Genomic DNA, 22,277 nt, shown 5'->3' with positions numbered 1-22,277 from the left:
CAATATTAAAATTATTAATGTTATATCATATCATTATTAGTTAAATACCGCATAATTATATAACATTATATTATATTATATACATATGTACATATATACTTACTCACTCACTCACTCACTCTTATATGTAAGCATTCACTAAATCACTATTGCTCACCATACCCTGTCAGTATATTGTTGGGAGAGTATAAATACTGAGTATTTTCATATACAGCAACAAGAAAATGAAATTATATCCTTGAGAAAAAAGCGCAATATTGTTGAGCTGGGAAAGGGCTCACTGTGGGTGGAGGAAGCATGGCTTTTGTGACTCAGAAGATAAGGATGCTCATGGCATGATTATAATTACCAGTGCAATTACCCTTTTTAATTAGCTGAAGTCTGATTGTTCTGAATGGCTTTCCCACATCCAAAATAAATGTTCTGAAACCCACCAACCCATCTTGCAGAATATTCTCAGTATTCGTCCCCCTGCCTTGTATATGGGGGCTGCTCCACTGTGTGTGAGGTGATTAAATGCTCACTAAAACAAAAACAGAGAGAACAACCTGATGTTTACTTTTTCCAGGAAGTAGAACATCCAAATATTAATTCTTGCTCTTGTGCATCTTATATAACTCTTGACATTGTTTAAAGTAGTAGTACCTTAGGGTAGAGCTCTGGAGCTTTATTAATAGTTTCTGAAAGCATCTTGGTCAGAACAAAGAACTAGTTTTAGACTTAGCTGTTATTACTTCAAATAACACTGCTCTACAACATGTATCAGCTGCTTAAGTTTGGAAAGGTTCAGGCGCAATTCAACCATTGACATAGACTTCATATTTTTCAAACCTTGTTTTATTTACCGTATTGTCATTATCATTTTGTCTTCTCAGAGACTTTTACACTGTTAGGAAATGCTTTTGGGGCACCCTGTGTGTTCCCTTTCATGTACAAGAAGCAATGGTATGCCGAGTGCACAGACGCTGGCCGATCAGATGGCTGGCTCTGGTGTGCAACGACTGCAGACTATGATGCAGACCAGCGATATGGATTTTGCCCATTAAAAGGTAAGCTATCTGTTCCCACACAGGTCCCCCCAGTGTGGTATTGTCAAACCAGCACTAGCAGAGTATCAATGTCTTTATAATGATGGGTAGTTTACATGAATAGATTTTAGCAATATTGCCACATCTTACAGCACTCTACACAAAGAAATAACATGTGTTGCATAAAGGTGTGGAGGAAACTGTGGCTGAATAGTAAAATAACATGCAGTTCCCACTAATTGTGATGGTGTTGCTGAGCAGCAGGGTAATTTTGAGTTCCTCCCTGTTTCCCGGGCAGGATGCAATCTGTCACCATTGTACAACCTGTACAATCCTTTTCTGAGGACCCCCCGCTGTGATGGATGTGGGCACAAAAATAAGAGCTGTAGGAAGCTTAATGACAAAGTTAACAATTCAGTCTTCGTGATTTTCATCTGGATATATATATATGTATATTTGCTTAAGTGGTACATGTCCATTTACTGATCTTATTAAGACCTCTTCACATTGTCTGGAAAGCTGTCTTTCCACTCCCCTGACAGCTGCCTCCCATTCCTGGCATTTCTCTACTACTACTTCAAATGCTTTCTGAAAATTGTCCTCCATTTCTGTGGTCACTTCTCTCTCCAGGTCCCTTTATGGCTTCATTCTTGACTGATAAGCTTTGGACATCAGACACTTCTCAGCTCTCCTCTATCTTTGTCCCCATTGCTCCTGATCAACATTACATCTTTTATTATTAAAACACTCCTTTACCCCAGTCCATTCAAAATGTGCATTTGGTTTGATTCAGATCTGTAATCAAATACATTTTCCAGGTCCCTGCAATGATACCTATTACAATGAGTCTAAATGGCATGTGACATAGGGTCAATGAGTAATTTTCAAAGCCTTTGAAAGACAGTTCTTAGTTCTTTTAATTTAACTTCATACTGGCTTTTGAGACTAATCAAGCATCTGACTCAATTTCATACTGCACTTTATTGAGCATGTATAGATCCTCAACAGATCAAAGAAGCAGAGATAATCAGGAGAGGAGCACCACGCAGCTCAGTCCTACTGCAGTGCCCCAGATCTGAAGCTGTGTGGCAGGCACATCCAGAAGCTTTTAGCAGGGAAAGATTTATCTAAGAGCAGTCTGATGTTAAATTCAGTTCTATAGCTGGGTCTCACAGCTCTCAGTAGGAACTGCTGCCAAGAACAAGAAGGAGAAGTTATGTATCTTTTTATAGATTTCAACTGCAATTTCTGCCACAGCACTCCATGCAATATATTTCTCTATGCACTCACTTCCCTTGTAGTAATTCCTGAATTATGTATCTTCATGCAACAGGAGGGAACATTTGCCAGCACTACCTGTCAGATTACAGGCTTTAATTTCTTCCTTCCCTATCCTGCTTGTTACATTTCCAGTGCTCTTGAAAGAACAGCACAGCCAGCATTTAATGAGAATGTCATGCATAAAGAGAACCTTCAACTCATTTTTTTGTGAGCGAATTACTGTCACCCCATAATAACTATTTTCTCCACAGATAAAGATACAACCTGGACTACAGATCTGTCAACAAATGTCCGCTACCAAATAAACTCTGAATCTGCTCTCACTTGGCACCAAGCAAGGAAGAGCTGTCAGCAACAAAATGCAGAATTATTGAGTATCACAGACGTTCATGAACAAACATACCTTAAAGGTAAGGAAATAAAGCAAATGCTGACATTCAGGATCTTTTCAGTCTATCATCACAGCTAAGGGCTACCTGGTACAGTCTTGGCTAATGTCTATGGGCCTAAATATGCAAAAGTAAGTAAAAAAAAATCTTTTAGAAATTGCAAATTCATGTCAAAATCACTGTCAAGTTTAAACAAAATTCAGAGTATTCCAGCATCCTGCTAGTGTAGCAGTTTGACTTTCTATTTAGAAATGTTATCTCATTTTAAAATCTAGTTTTTTTGTTTGTTTGTTTTAAAGAGAAAAAACCTTTCTAAAAAGTAAATGAAAATTTCCTTTTTTCATCAAAAGTAAACTTAAAAATTTTTGAAAGTAAGTGAAATGACATATTTATGCAAAAAGAAAATGCAGCTTGGCACCTTTTTTTTTTTTTTTTTAATTCCTTTGACAAACTGAAAAATATCAGTTATTCATACATCCCATATCATGTCTCTACCCACCCATGTATTTCTGGAGGAATTGCACGGAAGACAGTCTCAGTTGTTATTCTAATGATGAATTTAAATTATAAGACTTTTGCTTGTGAGTTTACACTTACACTACACCAATATTTCCACTTGAATATCTCCAGTCTGGTAAAGTGTTTGGGCTATTCTACAAAAACACTTTAATTCTGAATTTACTCTTTGGCAGCTCATTTCGCAATAGGTGATTGAAAGAATAAGAGAGTGTTGTTGTTTGCATTTTACATTGATCAAAGCTTTGGAATATTTCAACTTATCAGATATCATAGTATCTAAAGACATTTGTAGTTAGATATTAAAGAATTGCAAGTCTTCCTAGAAATATTATTAGTGACTAATAATGACTAATATTATTTGCTATTAAAAGTGGTTTATAAATCTTCCTTTGTTTACTTAGAATTAACAGAAAGTACAGATTCTATGCTATGGATTGGGCTCAATAGACTGGACTTGAAGAGTGGCTGGGAGTGGATTGGAGGCAGCCCTTTCCGGTATTTAAACTGGGCTCCAGGTATCTGTGACTTTCCTTGATTTTGTATTTCTGAAGAGAAAAGATACATACCTCAAATAATTTAACTTTTATTCTCAGTTTACCTGAGCATGAGAAAAAGTAGAATGTTAACATTAAGCCACCAAAACAACATGGATTTTAGCTTTTCTTGTGTTAGCTTTAGAAAAGGTTTTGTCTGTAGTTTTCTATAGCTTTTTCTATACCAGTAGAAATCAGAAAATTCTATGTATTGCAAAAGTTTTTTAGGCCTGAAAATAATACTACAACCCCCATAAACACATATTCTCCCATTTCTGGTCTCTAGCAACAATATTAATTTACTATATTTTAGTATAGTTATTGTTAGTATACTAGTATAGTTATAATTTATTATATTACTAGCAATATTACCAGCAAGTAATATTAAAAGTCAGCAGAATGAGTTACCTGTTCACATACACTTAAATGATGATATATTAGACATCATGGGGGCATTTCCACTACCTCAGTTCTTGTCGAAGGTGGAAAAAGCTTGATCTTTGGGGCTGTCACTTCTAGCAGGAGTAATTACTCCTGTGAATTTTAGGGCTTAGAGTTCTACTTGTCTTTCAGAAAAGTTCACTTTTTTTTTTTTTTTTGTACATTTCCCAAAGGAAGTCCCTCTCCAGAATATGGAAAACTCTGTGTGGTTTTGAATCCTGAAACAAAAGCTAAATGGCAAAATTGGGAATGTGATCAGAAACTTGGCTACATTTGTAAAAAAAGAAACGTTACCTTGGTACCCTCAGGTATGTTAATCTATGTTGATAATTGAAAATAGAAGCCGTTATCTGAATTGCTTGGTATTCCTAATGGCAGAGATGAGTTGTAATAGAAATAAGGACTAATTTTAACCAGTACTGTCATTTTCATTTTTCTTGTTTTTCCTTTCTTATTCTTGTTTGTTTTTTACAACCTTTGTACCCTTTCTAGGCTGCTCTCCAGTCCAAAACACACAGAATGAAAGAGTCAGGTCTCCTCTTTGAATATACAGAGTACTGAGAATGAAAAAGGAGAAAAAAACAAAAATTATTTTCTGAAGAAGGAAGTTAGTAAATATCTTTAAAGGAATAAAAATAGACACATTGCAAAGATAAAAGATATTTTAAGTGAATAAGTATTTTGTTGTTGGTATTTCCCTTTGTATATATCTAGTTCCAAATTTGTCTAGATGATTTTCACTCTACCAACATACTTAATCTTTTAGAAACTTGTAAGCAGTCTGTTAAGTGCAGATGACGATTTCTGATTTTCCTTAACTGATAAATAGCTACTAAGTAATGAAGGTGTTAAAATTTATACACGTCTATTTTACACATATTTGACTGTATAATAACTCTGGAATTTGTGTTAATTAATATCTGTATTAAAAATCTTTAATTTTCCTAGCTAAACATGCCATCATGGAATCATGTTTGTGTTTAATGTTATCCATCCATCGTTTCACTATAATAAGAATCTCCAAAGAAAATTCTTAGTTTAGATCTTTTAAAGAGAATGAATGAAACAATTTTCAGCTTCATGTCCTTTGGATAGCATTTGAACTCCTCGAACACACTGATGTTTATTTCTAGGTGATACTGGATTTATTACTTGCCCAGATGGATGGGTACCGTATGTAGATCACTGTTACAAGATCTTCAGGGAGACCAAAGGATGGCAAGCAGCTTTGACCTCCTGTCAAAAGGAAGGGAGTCACCTGGCCAGCATCCGAAGCCTTGAAGAGCACAGCTTTATAGTGTCTGGGCTTGGGTACAGTGAGTGTTTCCAGGTTTATATTTGCTTGCTTGCTTGTTTTGTTTTGTTTGTTTGTTTTGTTTGCATGAAAGAAGTATCAGCTACCTCAAATGAGGTGTAGAAATTGTATTAACATGAAACGTTGCAGCCAAAGACATGCAAGGGCACACAATCCACTAGTGTTAGTGCAGTACTATCCGTTCTGCTTCAAAACTGATGCCTTCCTCTATGCAGAAACTTGCAGACTTACTCAACAGTCCTGATGCGTTTTGCCTTGCACCAGTGCAGGGGGTCAGTCACCCAAGTAAGAAGCTTTCTCAGTGAAGTATTGTGAAATACAACTGCGAATCTGAAGAATGTTTTCTATGGAAAAGCAACACATGTACTGCTTTCAGCACATTTGGGGAATTTACAGTGTGGCTCTAAATCATTTGCTATGCTTTGCTGGTCACCCAGCACCAAGATCAACAAGAGCAAGAGTCTCTGCAGAAGCAATGGGAGGAACCTACTGAAGAAAAGTGCTGGAATTTGCCAGAAGGAAAAGATCAGCAGAGCTAGCCAAGGGGGTTTCCAGGCAGACGGCTGTGAAATTGCTTGGGCTTCTTGAAGAAACCTACTTAGATGACTGGATCTAACGTCATGATCTTACCATGGCCTATTTTAATAATACTGACAGAAATGTGAAGAGTCTGTAGACATGTTGCTACTTTTTGCCCGTTTTTTTTTTTTGCCCCTATTTTGTTTTTTCCTGTGCATAGAGATAGTGAAAGCCCTAATTATTTGAAAAGTGCAAAATAGTCAAGACAGAAAATTATCATTTTTCATCAAAAGTAACTTATCTGCTTAGTGCCAACCATCCTCACAACCAGCTCCTACAGTGAGATATTTTTGCTTTTGTTTACTTTTTGGTTCTGGTATCATCCCTCGGTTTAATTATTACTGAGAAAATTGTGAATATCCTTCCAGAATTTTTTTTCTAATTTTTCTGAATGCTGCCTAAATTTACCATTCATTTTTCTCACTTTCCTTTAATTTAGAATGCCTAAAACCATTGGTTCTTAAACTGATTTAGGTCAGAAGGGACCCTGAAGGTCATATGGTCTGGCCCCAGCTTGCATGACTAGCTTCAAAGTTAGATCCAGTTGCTGACATCCTTACATTGCTGAGTTTTGGGTAGTATCAGAGATTTAATTTATTGCCTAAAGAAATGACCTAGGCCTTGGGGGATGGACTTAGGGGGGGTTCTCTGCTTTTCTTTTTTTTAAAAAAAATTTTTTTGAAAGACAATGAAAACACTTATATTCCAAGTTAGATCAAAACAATATTTTAAAATCTGACCAGTGCAATAGAACCTGAAAACTAACTATTCACACAGTTCCACCATATCACCATTGTACATTAGCATCAGTCTGGTAATTTACTCTTCTCCCAGTGCTACGAGTAAAAGAAGTGGTTTATTTCTTTATTTATTTTGATTCAGTACAGGGATTTTTAGATAATCCTGCGTAGACACTGGGGTTCGACTTGATAATCTTTGTGGATCCCTTCCAACTCAGGATATTCTGTGATTCTATTATTTCATTGTATCTTATTTTTGCAACACACTGAACACACTGTATTTATTGTAATATATGTGTGAAAAATTTAACATTTAAAATGATCATGCAACAAACTAAACAATGTTATGTTTGATAAATTAAGGGATTATGTGTTCTAGAGCTTGAGGTTGCTGAGAAAAGGATGCAGCACCGTAAGAGGTCTTTTCCATGTTTTAGAGCCGACAGACAAGCTCTGGATTGGGCTGAATGACCATAAGGTTCAAATGTATTTTGAATGGAGTGATGGTACACCAGTGACATACACAAAATGGCACCTGGGAGAGCCATCCAGCACCAGAAACAGACCAGAAGATTGTGTACTGATCAAGGGCCAGGTAACATTATTCAGCATGGATCTGACTTTAACATTAAAACTAAATTCTTAGCAAAAGAATAATGTGCCCTGCTATTTCATCAACTATTTAGGGCCAGGAAAAAGGATGCGAGGAGAAAAGATGAGACTAAAATATGACCATTCATTTAAATAAATAAATTAATAAATAAATAAAATGAAAACATGGCTGCATTGTTGAAGAATTTTTCTCTTCAAGTTCATCTAAAAGTCACCGCTGAAACTGGGGCCATAAAGCAGGTCTTTGAATGTCATTTGGATACATTCTCCTCTTCCTTTTCTTCTGGTGGCAATGGTGTAATGTGGGGATCCCTGCTGCTGCCTTTGTGTCTGCTTGTTTGCCTGTCCCTGTGTGGCACAACTGCCTGTGCCTGCTCCTGCAGAACAGGCTGAGGACCAGCTCCAGCTGAAAAGAGGCCAGGAAACCCAGCACCCTTTTTCCCGCTCATCACTACTGGCCATAGCAGTACTACCACAGACCACTCTGCTATTTCACTGAATGTGAGAAGATTTATTTTTATTATCAGCTGGGGGACTGCATAAGGAAAACAGTATGTTTCTGTTTCAGAATGAAGGGAGAAAAAAAATTCTATTCAATTTCTTTAGGTTATTCGTCTTAATCTCATTGCTATTTCTTTCTTTTTCCTGCCTCATAGGATGGCTACTGGGCAGACTACGTCTGTGACAAGAAGGCTGGTTACATTTGTAAAAGAAAACCGGCATCACAAATAGCTGGAGAAAAGGAAAGTACTGATGTAGGTTGCAAAAAAGTAAGTATATAAGACTGGAACATTAATTTTTCAGATCAAATAAGGCCCTTGTCTGAGAATCATCCAGAAATATTTGAATTTACATCATTTATATATAGAAGCAATTTTTGTTATTTACTATGGAATTTATCTCTCTCTCTTAATGTTACTACAAACTTTATTAAGCTATTTACAGAAGCCATTTAGAAGGAATCTAATTTCACTGCAAAATTTTGCTAATTCATAATATTTATGATTATTGTGCTTCATTCACTTCAAAATGGTATAGCTCACTTAATACATGACACCACAATTATTTAAAACTCATAAGGAGATCCTATAATCGTATTACAGGGCTGGAGACAATATGGGACCTACTGTTATTTTATTGGACATGCACCAGCAACATTTTCAGAAGCAAACAGCACTTGTGAAGGAGAAAAAGGTTACTTAGCCACAGTTGAAAGTAGGTATGATAATCACTTTTCTTTGTCTTTTGAATAGGTAAAGGTTGTATGTTCCTAAATTACTCATGGAACTACTTCACAGTTCTCACACAAGGACAGAGAGTAAATTACAAGTTACAGATGAGGTCTGTAGCTGAACAAAAAAAATCCTTTTTTTTTTTTTCTTTTTTTTTTTTTTTCTGTTGAGTTATGTAGTGCCAGAACGCTCTTGTAAGGCCCTCCCTCTAATCCAAAGCAAAGAAAAGGAGAATAGGATGCATCATCAGATCAGACAATTAGAATTTGGATATAGGCTTTTTTTTCCACTTGTGTTACTGTAATCTCCCTTACAGGTATGAACAAGCCTATTTGACTAGCCTTGTTGGGCTGAGGCCTGAGAAATATTTCTGGCTTGGTCTCTCTGACGTGGAGAACCAAGGCACCTTCAAGTGGACCAATGGTGAAGATGTCTCCTTTGCACACTGGGATGCAGGAATGCCTGGTAGGTGCTGTGACTGGCGATGGTGGATGCACTCTGACCTCACAGTCCCTATTCAGGCTGGCATTGGCAACATCCACTGAATTTTATCATTTAGCCTTTCAGTATATTTCAAAGGAAGTTCACCAAATCCAACTTTTAATTTTAAGGGAATAATTTGAATAACAGTTTTAAGAGCCTGAAATGGAACAATTGTAGTAAGATTTTATAGTTAGAATTACAAAATCACAGTATCAAAAATGATCATACCAAATATTTTTTACTTGTGATACTAAGAAAGCTGCATTCACATCACCATACTGAAACTGTCTTTCAGCTAATCTGACCTGACAGAAGAAAGCTCTTCAATGACTATAAAATTTGGTTAAAAGACAGGGAATGCAAAAGGTTAGAACTAATGTCTAATTTCTATAGGGAAAGAGTGCTCACCAACAGAGTTCTGTAATGATCTGCGCCAAAGCCCATGTTGTTCAATATACTTACAGATCTGGAAAAGTGGTGAATAGTCAGATGACAAAATATTCTGATGATACTAAATTATATCTGATAGTGAAAATTTACCTGTGATAAAATGCAGGACAATCTCAGGCAAATGAGTGACTGAACATGATCAGAAAAATGGCAGGTAAACTTTGATGCATGTAAAGTGATACATAGGAAAAAAATGTCTTGAACTGGCATAAAATGATGGTCTTATAGCTGACCATTTCATTTCAGGACTGAATTATTGCACCGTGGTAGACATGTCCATTAGAATTTCAGCTTTGTGCTCAACACGAATCAAAACCAAACCAAACCAAACCAAAACAAAAACACAAATTATATGCTAAGTAAACTCAGAAAAAGAAGAAAGAACACAAATATGCCATTGTATAAGCTTGTGTGCATGTGACTACATCTTGTGCGGTGTGTGCACTTATGAAAAGCACTAGTAACTGAGGTTATACCACCTGATATAAAGTATGCTTAATGTAAGTTGGAATGAAGTCCTCACTTGCAAACAAATGTTTTACCTATTAAAAAAAATAAATTATTTTCTACCCATATAATTAATTATGAAGGACATTAAAAAAAAAAGTTAAAAAAAAGCAGAATCTTCAAGTAAGAATTAAAGAAGTTAGACTGTATAATATAGCCAAAGTGTTTTTTTATTTCTCATAAAGGAAGTAAGCCAGGATGTGTTGCCATGAGAACTGGAACTACAGCTGGATTGTGGGATGTTCTTGACTGTGAGACAAAACAAAAATATATCTGTAAACAGTGGGCATATGGTGCAACTGCCCCACCTATTCCAACTACTGCTCCAGTACACACATGTCCTGAAGGCTGGGTGTCAAGCAAATATAGTAGTTCCTGTTTTAAAGTAAGTGCTTAAATAGTTAAAAGAAGAAAGGCTTTAGAATGTTGGGTTTGGGGAGAAAAAAAAAAAAAAAACCAAAAAAAACCGCAAAGGGTGGAAAGACAAAGGGACATCTTCATTTGGCAATATTTGCTTCCAGTAAAGGGCGCCTACAAGAAAGCTGGAGTGTGACACTTTATTAGGGAGTGTAGTGACAGAACAAGGGGGAATGGCTTTAAACTAAAGGAGGGTAGGTTTAGATTAAATATTCAGAAGAAATTCTTCTCTATAAGGGTGATGAGGCACTGGCACAGGTTGCCTTGAGAAGCTGTAGATGCCCCATCCCTGGAGGTGTTCAAGACCAGGTGAATGGGGCTTTGAGCAGCCTGGTGTGGTGGGAGGTGTCCCTGCCCATGGCAGGGGGGTTGGAACTGCATGGTCTTTAAGGTCTCTTCTAATGTAAATCATTTTATGATTCTATGAATATCTGAGATAAGAACAAGGCCCCCCCCCAAAAATAAATAAATCTCCAGGAATCATCTGTAAGGGGGAAGAAACTGAGGAAGGAAGATGACGTTTAAGGAATTGAGCACAAGGGAAGAAAGAAAGACACAGGAAAGAAAATCAGAAGTTTGTGCCCCAGGGGTAGAATAAACTGGAGTAGAAAATGGAAGAAGGGGAATAAATACTGAGTCTGTAGAAAAAAAAAACATATGGAAAAGATAAGAACAAAGACGAAACAACATAATATTTGCAACATTATTAAGACAACAGTGCTGAGAGTTTGCATTAAATAGTAGTAGCAGCAAAATTTGGCTGTTAGCACGGCTCTTTATATCAGCTGTGGTCACTAGGTTGTGCAAAAATCCCATATTTAGTCGAGGTATGTGAGAACTCAGGAAATGAAGTAAAGAAACAATAATGTCCACCTACATGCAGCAAAATGCCTAAGGCTTACCCTTGCTAAGAAAACCATGTTACCCCAAAAATAAAGGATAATACATCACATGAAAGGTTAATCAACCAGTTTTTATGAAGCTTATGAACATTTATTAGATAGTTGTACAAAAGCTACAGATAACTTGTACCTGAAGTACACTCAATTGCAACTATCAGGCATATGAAAGGACTTTGAACAACAAATGAGGGTAGAGTGTAAATATTGATTTGGGATCTTGCAGAACAGCAACATGCTAAGTAAGTGTGAGATGTTAGTATTTCTTATATCTTTATTTGAATTAATGAGGTCTTGTCTTTTAATTGTTGTTGGTTTTGTTATTATTATTACTTCCATTTCTTTCTTTCACTCAGTGGGAATGATAGTTACTTGGTCTCCTTTATCCCCATATCATCATTTTTAGCTTTGGTCAAGCTAGTGTTTATTCTCTTTTAAACTACCAGACTGTTAGATATCATATGGCAAATGCAAAGTGAGATGTACACCATGAGGTCAAACTTTTGCCTGTGTCTTCAGACTCCTTCGTCCTGCCTTGGCCACAACTAATTTCCTTTCCCTCCCTTTGGAGGGTGGCCTGGGCCCTCCTACAAGCAAAACAAGTTAAAAGGAATTGTCTTCCCTTCTAGCAACTCCTCCCCTTTGTTTGTCACTCTATGGCAACTAATTAGACCACTCTAATGCAAAACTTTTATGAACAGCATAATCCATGCTATTTCTCATGTGGACTATGACTTGGCTTGTATATTTGAGGAAGAGTACATTTCTTCATTGTTTATTTTATGTGTATTATACATGTGTATTACATTACATGTTATTTATATACGTGTATATCTCTATTATACATTTTACGCATAGAATATGTGTTAAAGTAATTTCTCTCCAGAGCTTCTGCCGATCACATATTAAGAAGAAATCCTGGCTTGAAGCTCGAGATTTTTGTAGACAAATGGGAGGGGATCTGGTGACTATTAACTCTGAGGAGGAGAAACAAATGTTATCAAGAGCAAAACGGTGAGTATCTTCTGTGTGTTTATCTTACCAGGCCTAAAAAAAACATTTAATATGAACTATTATAAACACTCTAAAATGATATCTGAAACAGGCTCCTCAAAAGCCAAAAACAGTGTGATAAGCTTGAAGTTTTATCTACTCATTAGTATTAACTGTTTCATGAAAAAGCAGTTGTTTATATCCAAGGGATTGAAAAATCTGTATCATGGCTAATAGATATCATTTAGGAATACATGATATTGTGGGTGTTGGTATTTTTAGCAGGATAGAAAATATGACCAGTATATTTACTATTGTCTCACCTTGACATAGTCAAAGCTGAGACCATTTTCAAGAGGAACAGCCTCTTTGAATCAGTGAAGGCTTTTCCTTTCCTAAGAAAACTGAACACAAAAACAATACTACCAATAATTTTGATAAATAAGCCATTGGCACTGAGCAAGTGTACAGTGGCTTCTCATATGGTAATTAGCAGTGCTAAAATGTGAGCTGTTCTTACAGCTCCATAGTTAGGGTACTGACGATTAGTTAAGGACTTTCTGATCTTTAACATCTTTACCAACCTAAATGATTCTATGATTCTATTATCTTTGTTCAAGAAACATCCATTGTCTAAAGTATGCAACAATTACTAACATGTTTTTAAAGATCTTATTTACAGATCCAAGTTAATACAACAGTCTTTGCATAGCTCATGATGTCAGAGCTAGCTCTTGGCAATTTGGTGCTCTGCGGATTACATTTGTTGCACTATAACATTCAAACTGGGGATACTGGTTCAGTGTAAGCTCTTGTACATTCCAGAAAAACTGTATCAAAGAGTAAAAGCAAGTAAAGCAAGTAATAGGCGGATAAATAATAGATATTTCCAGGGAGAATATATACATCTGTATGACCTTCATGAAAGCTAATAGGATAATTATTACAACTTCAGTGCACTTTGGAATGTGCCTTAGAAGCTTTCAAGATGTGTTCCTGGATGTTGATAGTTTTGGTGTTTACACACTGTTCTGTCTTGTAATTTGTGTTAGTGACACTCGCTGTTCATTTGAAAAAGATTGGATTGGTATGTTTTCCTTGAATCCAGATGAAGGATTTGCCTGGAGTGATGGCTCTCCAGTGAGTATTTTAATTTTTCATCAGATTTGTTTGCTTAAGAAGTCTTGGGGTTTGTACATGTGCTTTCTGTTTTTTTACTCCTCCTATTGAAAGAGAACACTAATCCTGCAAACTTTTGTATGGTTGTTAACCTTGATAACCATCAGTAAAATCACCGCAACACATCTGAATACATGGAAATCATCTGCATTTCACTATGATCTGCAGCTTTCTGCACAGCATTTCAACATATTTTCTTTTTCAAGAATATAATATGAACGCATAACATCAGAACATTAGTCATATCAGACCTTGTATCCTGTCTTTGGCACTGGCCAGAAACATCTTAAGAGCTGAGCATGCAGCAAACAGATTTCACAGTATTCTCCTGCATCCCCAGGAAAGTGATGTCTCAGGGTCTTTCAGAACCAGAACTCAGATCTTTATTCTTAATTCTTTATTTCCATGAATTTATTCAGTCACCTCTTGAGCCCATGTAAATATCCACAAATGTGTGAAATATTCCTGCAGAATTCTGCTCCTTATTACCATCCATGCACTCCTACACCCTATTTCCTATTTTTGACCCAGGCAGGGGACTTTTGTCTTATCTTGTAACACATTTGTTACATTTGTTTCCTTAAAAGTTTTTTTTTTTTTTTTTGAAGAGATCTGGCCAAGAACTTTTTGAAAATCCCAAGCATGTTATAGCAAATGGATCACCCTTCCCATTTGGATGTCAGTTCCTTAAGGTAGCTCCACTAGGTTTGTAGGAGAAGACTTCCCTGCTGAAAACCACACTCCTGTCCTCATTAACCTCAGTAAAGGGAAGCCATAAATACTGAACCGAGGCACAATATGGTCACAGCTACCACATGGCTGTTGGACAACATCATTTTGAACCAGGTTACAGCTGATGAAGTGCAAACTACCTTGCCTGCATAGGATCAGTGTGACTGTGTTGGGGTTAAGTTCTGAGCTAGATGGAGTCCATTAGAAACAGTCCATTTGCCTGTTTTTATTCTGTCCGTGTTTAGAGCTTGAGGTGCAAACAAGAGAAAAAGCCCTCCATGTCAAGACAGCCTGATCTCCCAATCAGTGACATTTCCCCACTGTAAAAATTCTTGTACCTATTGTTTTTCCTGTATTTGTCCTAGTGAGAGATGGAATCTCTCAAATACCCTTGTTTCTTTTTACCAATGGAGAATACCCCTGCTGAAACAGATGAAAATATATTTTCTTCTATAGGTTAGGTACACAATCTTGAAGGATCATTCAAGAAATTCAGGAGGACGCAAGTTCTGTGGTGTGCTGGATGGTGGGTCATATTTTATGAAATGGCTCCTTTCGGAATGTGAAGCACTGCATAACTGGGTTTGTCAAATAAAAAAAGGTATTTTTATTTTTCTCTTTAATCAAGAAGCTTAAATATTTTTAAGTAGTTGTTTTCTAATGTAATTTGCTGGAGAAACATACAAAATTTTGAAAACTGGACTTTTTTCCAAATGCATGCCAAGATAATTATGTAGCATAATGTAGGCAAGGATTTTTCAGTGATAGATGATCAGAGTAAATGAATTTATTTGTTGGTGTATATTAGGATGTATTAATAACCCATATATTTATGAGGGTTACATAGATTGCAAACATTTTGTATATTAAGAACTTTTTGTTTGTATGCTTGTGATGTAGGAAGTAAGGAGTTGTGCATTCCTTATGACACTTTTTTTTTTTTAAAATAAAATTATACTAACACAAGTAAAGCTAAGAAAAACAAATTAATATTTGTACACCAAACATATTTTTGCTCTGAGATATAACGGGATTTACCACAAATCCATTAGCTCTGAGATATAACGGAATTTACCACAAATCCATTAAAAGGGTTGAGAGAAGGTGATGAGAGATGGACGGAAGCAGAAGGCTTTGCCTTGCCTTCCTGCAGCGCTCCAGCCCTGATGCTGAGCTTCCTGGGGATGGCTGAGACCCTGCCCCATTTTTCATAGGGTGGGTGCCTGAAGAGTCAGACATGCCATGTCACTTGCCATGCAGCCCAGGTGGCCATGGAGGACAGTCAGGAGCTGCTGCACAGTAGTGGAGATTGCAGGTTTCCTGTCTGACATCCACCAAAACTTTGGAAAGTATTGAAACATTTGTCTGGGATATTACATTTGTCTGGGATATTTTGATTCTGCCAGATCACTTTTTTTTTTTTTCTTTCTTTCTCCAAAGGAAAATGTTCCAGTAGAAAAATTTCTGCTGTTTTTTTGTTGTCTGAATCCATTTAATGAAAGAAAAGTGTTCAGGATCACAGTTGTGTTGGTATGTTTGGCAGTTGTCACTGAGGCTAGCCATAGCTCTAACAATATCGTTAGGAAAAATTGATGAAACAGGTCTGGAAGCAGTGCTCCAAGCTCTCTTTTACAATTATTCAGGAGACATCTGCTTCTGGAAAAGGAGTGGTTCAAAACAGTGGCATTTCTTTTTCCAACCAGAAGCAGAAACAACTTGCAGTCAGTATACAAAGTCATATTTCTTTTTGCTTATGAATATTTGGGACGGAGAGAATATTTGAAAGAGTTGAAGAAATCTAGTGGAAATTTTCTGCCTCTTGATGAGAAGATCTTTCTGGAAGTTTATGATATGTCTACTGAGGATTCACTAAAGGGCTACAAAACTGAATTTTAAAGAGTTTCAGATAAATCTACTGTGTCTTACAGACTGGAAGACTGATTTTCCTTTATATTTCTCTTCACAGGTATGTGGTCCAAGCAAAGTTATGACTCTGCTGGAACAAAGCACAGTTTAGGATACAAAATTATAAGTAGATGACCATGCATATTTCATAAGGTGTAGCTGAAATGTGTGACTAAGCCTGCTTCTTTTCTAGTCAATGGCAAATGGGTACAGAATTCTGCCCTGGTCCTCACCTGGTTCCTTGCAGTCAGTAACAAAAACATGCTATAGGGATATGTTATGCCTTCTGTTCTCTTGTTTTGCAGGAGTGGTGTTAAAACCTGAACCGACTGACACATATGGTAGGTTTTTGCACACATTTTTTCATCTTGTTAATTATTTTTTATCAAAATTGGTACTCTAAAATTAGCTTTTATGTCCTATTGATGAAGAATTTAAGGCTACCTTATTTATCTTCCAGAATATAAAACCACTGTGGATGGATGGGTCATATACGAAGATAAACTATACTACATCAGCAAAGAACAGGTCTCCATGGAAAAAGCCCAAGAGTTTTGCAGGATGAATTCTGCAGACCTGGCTGTTGTTAGTAGTAACAGTGAAAGGAGATTCCTACAGAGAGCTCTGAAACAAAATGTAAGAATCAATACAAAGTAGAAATGCTTTTGACAGCCTGCTTGCAAAATTTGAATTGCCTCAGAAATAGAGCCATCAGCATTTTTGTTAATGAATTCTAACTGAAATTGGTGATTTCCCCCCCCTTTTCCCCCAAAATGTCCTTTGTTCCTGTGCAGTTTGGTCTCTCCTGTTTGGCATCAGGCATGCTGAGGTGGTGAGGAAGAGCAGTGGAAAGAGTGAGGTGGTAAACCATGCTGGTTTGGGAAGAAGTTGGTTTCAGAGAGAATTGAGGTTGGCACTAGACAGTGCTGCAGCCACAGAGGGAGGAGAAAAGACAAGTACCAGTCTCTGCCTCAAACTCTGCTTTCCTCTCCTCATCCTAAGGGTCCTCAGAGCTGCAGAACTCTGCTGCTCCAGCTGAAAAGCTGATGTCTGCCCCTGAGCATGTAAACACAACTGTGTTTAGCTGTAAGCAGATGCCTATTGCTGGTGACTTCAGTAATTAATAACATATGCATTTCTGCTTGTTTTGTTTCAAAGACTTTTTTTTTAAATAAAAAAATAAAATAGTTGTTTTCTGTTTTAGGATCGTTACTGGAGTGAGTCAAGTGAATACTTCATTGGTTTAAAAGTGAGTCTGGATAAAAAGTTTAGGTAAGTTCAGATCATCACAGCAGTTATAACATGTAGAAACAAACAGTATTTTATGTAGCTAGAGGTACTAAATGTGTTGTTTTACAAAGACTGAAGGATGTACATAACAAGTACAAAGCAGGATCCTAGAATAGTCTAAGTCCCAGTAGCTTTTTCCAAAAAGAAAAACGAAAACAACGTTTTTTTCTTGTGTTGATACTTAGTCAAGAAAAGCTTGGCATCTCTTCTCTCATGCTTTCTCAAGTCTGTTTCAAAGACTGGCCCCATAAACTAGAGGGATGTCTTTCTGTGCTGGATTTTATACCTACAAGCACACACACATATGCATGCACACACAAAATATGTTTGATTCTTCAGAGCTTATCCTTCATCTGCTTTTGATCTCTATACTGTAGCTCCAGAGAAACCCTCCAGAATTAGGAAGGACTGCATAATGAATTCAAAAGCTGCTTCTGATTGAGATTTTCAGGGTAGTCACTGCATACTCCCACGCCAGGAGGAATATTAGTGGAAGTTTACACTACAGTAAAATTAACAAGCATTTCCAAAAATCATCAACACACAAATAAACTTAAAATTATAGTAAAAGTTACTAAAGAACACAATACAGACAGTGCCTACCTTCCCATCTGCTAGTTAAGACACTTCTGGCGGGTGACAGACTGTGCTTTTAACTGACCTGAAGCAGGGTTAGAGGAATTTTTAGTTGAACCTTTCTATATTTTTCCTTCAATACTGAGTGTCTGTAAACCACTAACCCTGGAAAGAGTGGAAGAGAAGCACGAGGTTATGAGTGACTGAGCCTGTGCCTGACTATGACTTCCTGATTTAGGACACAAATCAGGGGAGAAGGGCTATTGCCTGGGTCCAATGAACATCTCATCTATTTAGATTTAAGGGCAACACCCTTCAATAGCAATTTATTAAGTAAAAAGCATGCAGGCCTAAAGAAAAAAATAATTTTGATATTTCAGAAAGAGTGGTCTTAAAGCTGACAATATATCTCTGGACACATGACTTAATTAACCTATTGAAATATTTCTCTTCAGAGTAAAATTTACAGAAGAACATTTTTGTCCTTAATTGCATCTATGGAAACATAAGGAATACTTAGACTGAGGAGCATAATATTATCTAGATGATAAAATGCGATCAATTAAGATAAATACATTTTTTAATATTCTCTCTACTACTTATTATGGCTAACTGAATAATGGTTTCTGATATTAAATGATGACTGATCACTCCTGCCTGTCAATGGAAAATATTCTTGGTGTTTTCTTCTTTTGCAACCAGCAATATTTTACACAAACTTCTTCAAATTTGGATAATCAGGTAAGGAGAAAAAATTCTGTAACAGTCTTTCCAGTTTTAGCCAGTTCCCATTAATGCTCTTGGACATTGTCTTCATGGTGAGATGTTCATTAGAATCTTCATCTAATAACTGAAGTGTATTAACTAATAACTATTTTGATATCTTTTCTTTAAGCTGGGTAGATGGGACTCCAGTAACCTATGTGGCCTGGGCTCCTAATGAACCCAACTTTGCAAATAATGAGGAAAATTGTGTGGTAATGTCGTCAAAGCCAGGTAAGTAACAAGTCTAAACTGTTAGATTTTACTTCTCTTCATGTGGATTATAACTGATGGTGTCAAACTTCTGCCTTTAGCTGCAATGCAGTCTTTTACAGCTGTTTTCAGAAATTTCTGAAGAGGGACAAGCTAACAAGATGTGGTAACAGGCATAAACTCCAGTCATGGAAGAGTCTATGTCTTTAGAAGGGGGAGACTTTAGCACCATGTGTAATTTAATGTGGGCATCTGTGTCTGCATTTATAAGATTGACACTACACATTATAGGCATTATAGGGTTTTTACTACTTCTCTAAGTAAAAACCTGATAGATGAGCAGAGCCTATCTTTACTCCTATGAACTTGAGAAAATATTTATGATTCAGCTATAGAAGAAAGGGAGTTGAAAGTAAAAGCCAATGAGTAAAAAATATCAAATATTTTATAACACACTCGAACATTATAATGTGCACTCAGATTGATCCAGAATTTCCTATCTCATCCATTTTACATCTGTTTTCAAATTTGCTTGCTGGTGTATTACCACTGCTGCCTGCAATGTAATGATGCCATGGCTTGAACAAATCATAAACAGGTATAGACACTGTGGAGAGCCCTGGAAGAAGAGCAGCAGGGTCAGACATTCAAATTAAGCACAAAGCGCTACAGCTGTGCTAATATGAGAACTTCAACTGGCTCAGTCAGATTTGCAGTGGTTACTTTGTTCTCAGATCAAGCTGAAACCTGAGATATAAAATGTAGTAGACTGTGTTCTGATAAAAGAATATTTATCAGATCTTTATTTTTTTTTCTCATCCTCCGTCTGCTGTAATTCTCCTATTCAGTTGTCTTGATGTGGGTGTGGGTAGGGAGGGTGGAATGGAGTTAACTGATGATAGAGCATTTCTTCTGAGTCACTTGCCTTTTTTTTTGCAATTGCTAGGCAGTAGCCCACAAACTAATAGCGTTGAGCGGCAAAAGTCATAGAATCACAAAATCATAGAATGGTTTGGATTGGGAGGGACTTTAAAGATCACCCAGTTCCAACCCCCTGCCATAGGCAGGGACACCTCCCACCAGACCAGGTTGCCCAAAGCCCCATCCAGCCTGGCCTTGAGCATTTCCAGTGATGGGGCACCCACAGCTTCTCTGGGCAACCTGTTCCTCACCACCCTCATAGTCAAGAATTTCTTCCTCATATCTAATCTAAATGCACCCTCTTTCAGTTTAAAACCATTAGTCTTTGTCCTATCACCACACCCCCCGACAAAGAGTCCCTCCCCAGCTTTCCTGTAGACTCCCTTTAGGTACTGGAAGGCTCCTAGAAGGGTCTCCCCAGAGCCTTCTCTTCTCCAGGCTGAACAACCCCAACTTCCTCAGCCTGTCTTCATAGGAGAGGTGCTCCAGCTCTTTGATCATCCTTATGGTCCATAAAGACCTTCTGTTTGTAAGCAATAGCTGATTGCATAAATATAGCATGCATGTCTTTTAATCACTTTGATGGTCTGAGAAATGGAGATTACCCTCTTTCTTACTCAAAATAGGGAGTGATATATTATCGTTACAAATGTTATAACATCTTGACTTGTTTACTCAATCTAACTATTTTTAGGTTTGTGGAACGATGTAAACTGTGGTTCCTCCAATAAATTTGTATGTGAAAAGCATAATAGCTCTATTAATTCAACGTTTGCTTCTCCATTGCCTCCTGGAGGATGTCCAGAAAGTTGGCTTCTCTTTAACAACAAGGTATGTCAAAAGGCATCTTAAGTGAATTATGTATGGCAGTGGGACTGAAAAAAAGAACTGTAAAAAATATGTGTATGAAAAATATGATTATGAAATAAATCTGCAGTGTAATTACCCAGTCAGTACATGCTGGGTAGGTAGCTGGACTTTTCTGGAGGTAACTAGACATTTAACTTTGCAGAGGAATACAGTGAAAATAGGTGTATGCTGAATAACTTTCAGAGAACGTAGCTTGTGCAAGCTTAAAATACATTGTTGCTGTTTAAAAATACTTCTCTCCTGTGTTACATATTTATGTTAGGACCTGAAGTTTATAATGGTTGGTCTCAAAAAAAACCAAAACAACAACAACAACAAAAAAACTCTTCAGGTGGAGTGATTTAGAAAGAAAGCATTTTAATAATCCCGTTGGCTTGTATAGGAGTTCCCAAAGCTCTGAGTTCAGAAACATGATGCCAAACTACAATTGTTTTGAAAGCCATTTCACATACAGTCCTAGTCTGGAAGTCCTCATTGCTGTAACATAAGAATTTGTAACAACTGGAGGTGAAACTCCATTTGCCAAGGGCTGTTTTTTCTGCTCTACACACTCTGCATTGTACTTGCATCCTCAAAATGTTGGGTCAACATGTCAATGATATTTCACACAGTTTGGCAGGATGAGCAGTTATAATCACAGTCATTGGAAGCAGGACAAGGAGCAGTGGAGATAATTTTCTGCTGCTGTGTTACCCAAAGCCACATTTTCTTGAACTTAAATGATCATTCTGTTCCTGTAAGAAGCAGGCAGAAGAAACTGTGAAGCAGGTTTATAGACCTGTTGTCATTATGATAAATTCAGATGATACTCAGTTCCTGGGTTGCACCTTGTGTGAAGAGAGGGGCCAAATATCTACTTCAATAGATGTATGTACTTTATGCAAAGATCTTGCACACCATTAATTTAGCACTCTTGAAATCTGTCATTTATTTTAGCCCTGATTTCTTTTTCTGGAGAAATAGTGTCCTATAACTGGTTGATACTATTCATAAATAAGTTTCCGTATTTGTTTGAGTAAATTGCTTTTTCTTTTTTTTTTTTTTTCCAGTGTTTCAAAATTTTTGCTTCCAATATAACAAGAAAACTTGTGTGGCACGATGCACGAGATGTTTGTATTAATCTGGGAGGTAACCTGGCTACAGTACCAAATGAGCAAGTGCAAGGTACATATTCAGGCTTTACTGAAACATGTTACCTCTCAAAGAAAAATATTCATCTCCTACTAAGGAAAGTACTATACTTTCCAAAATACATAAGCAAATTAACAGCTGAAAATGTCTTATTAGCCAGGTCAGTTTGTGCTTGGTTTTAATTCTGAAGTGTGAAACAGTAGCTAAATTATTACATGTAAGAAATAATGTGTGTTTCTAGTTCTTTCAGCTGTTCAGTTTTCACGAAACTTCCAGTCTG

The 22,277-nt window shown here is 36.9% G+C and overlaps 1 protein-coding gene across 2 annotated transcripts in view; it reads left to right on the top strand.

The window, feature by feature from the left end:
- Positions 1 to 22,277, top strand: part of LOC308190574 (macrophage mannose receptor 1-like) — a 36,618-nt gene that overhangs the window by 2,682 nt on the left and 11,659 nt on the right. For both annotated transcript variants that reach the window (XM_080582142.1, XM_080582143.1), the window contains exons 3-21: positions 876 to 1,049; positions 2,561 to 2,719; positions 3,619 to 3,732; positions 4,365 to 4,499; positions 5,325 to 5,507; positions 7,263 to 7,420; positions 8,094 to 8,207; positions 8,541 to 8,656; positions 8,986 to 9,134; positions 10,295 to 10,494; positions 12,312 to 12,439; positions 13,471 to 13,558; positions 14,786 to 14,930; positions 16,540 to 16,575; positions 16,695 to 16,870; positions 17,439 to 17,506; positions 18,996 to 19,096; positions 20,691 to 20,827; positions 21,916 to 22,030. In XM_080582142.1, the coding sequence (XP_080438268.1) occupies positions 876 to 1,049; positions 2,561 to 2,719; positions 3,619 to 3,732; positions 4,365 to 4,499; positions 5,325 to 5,507; positions 7,263 to 7,420; positions 8,094 to 8,207; positions 8,541 to 8,656; positions 8,986 to 9,134; positions 10,295 to 10,494; positions 12,312 to 12,439; positions 13,471 to 13,558; positions 14,786 to 14,930; positions 16,540 to 16,575; positions 16,695 to 16,870; positions 17,439 to 17,506; positions 18,996 to 19,096; positions 20,691 to 20,827; positions 21,916 to 22,030 (2,496 nt within the window). The remainder of the gene's footprint in view (positions 1 to 875; positions 1,050 to 2,560; positions 2,720 to 3,618; positions 3,733 to 4,364; positions 4,500 to 5,324; positions 5,508 to 7,262; positions 7,421 to 8,093; positions 8,208 to 8,540; positions 8,657 to 8,985; positions 9,135 to 10,294; positions 10,495 to 12,311; positions 12,440 to 13,470; positions 13,559 to 14,785; positions 14,931 to 16,539; positions 16,576 to 16,694; positions 16,871 to 17,438; positions 17,507 to 18,995; positions 19,097 to 20,690; positions 20,828 to 21,915; positions 22,031 to 22,277) is intronic.

This window comes from Anser brachyrhynchus (genome assembly GCF_964034855.1).
Source record: "Anser brachyrhynchus genome assembly, chromosome: 2".
Classification (NCBI taxonomy): Eukaryota; Metazoa; Chordata; class Aves; order Anseriformes; family Anatidae; genus Anser; species Anser brachyrhynchus.
This window is presented reverse-complemented; position numbering and strand designations above follow the sequence as displayed.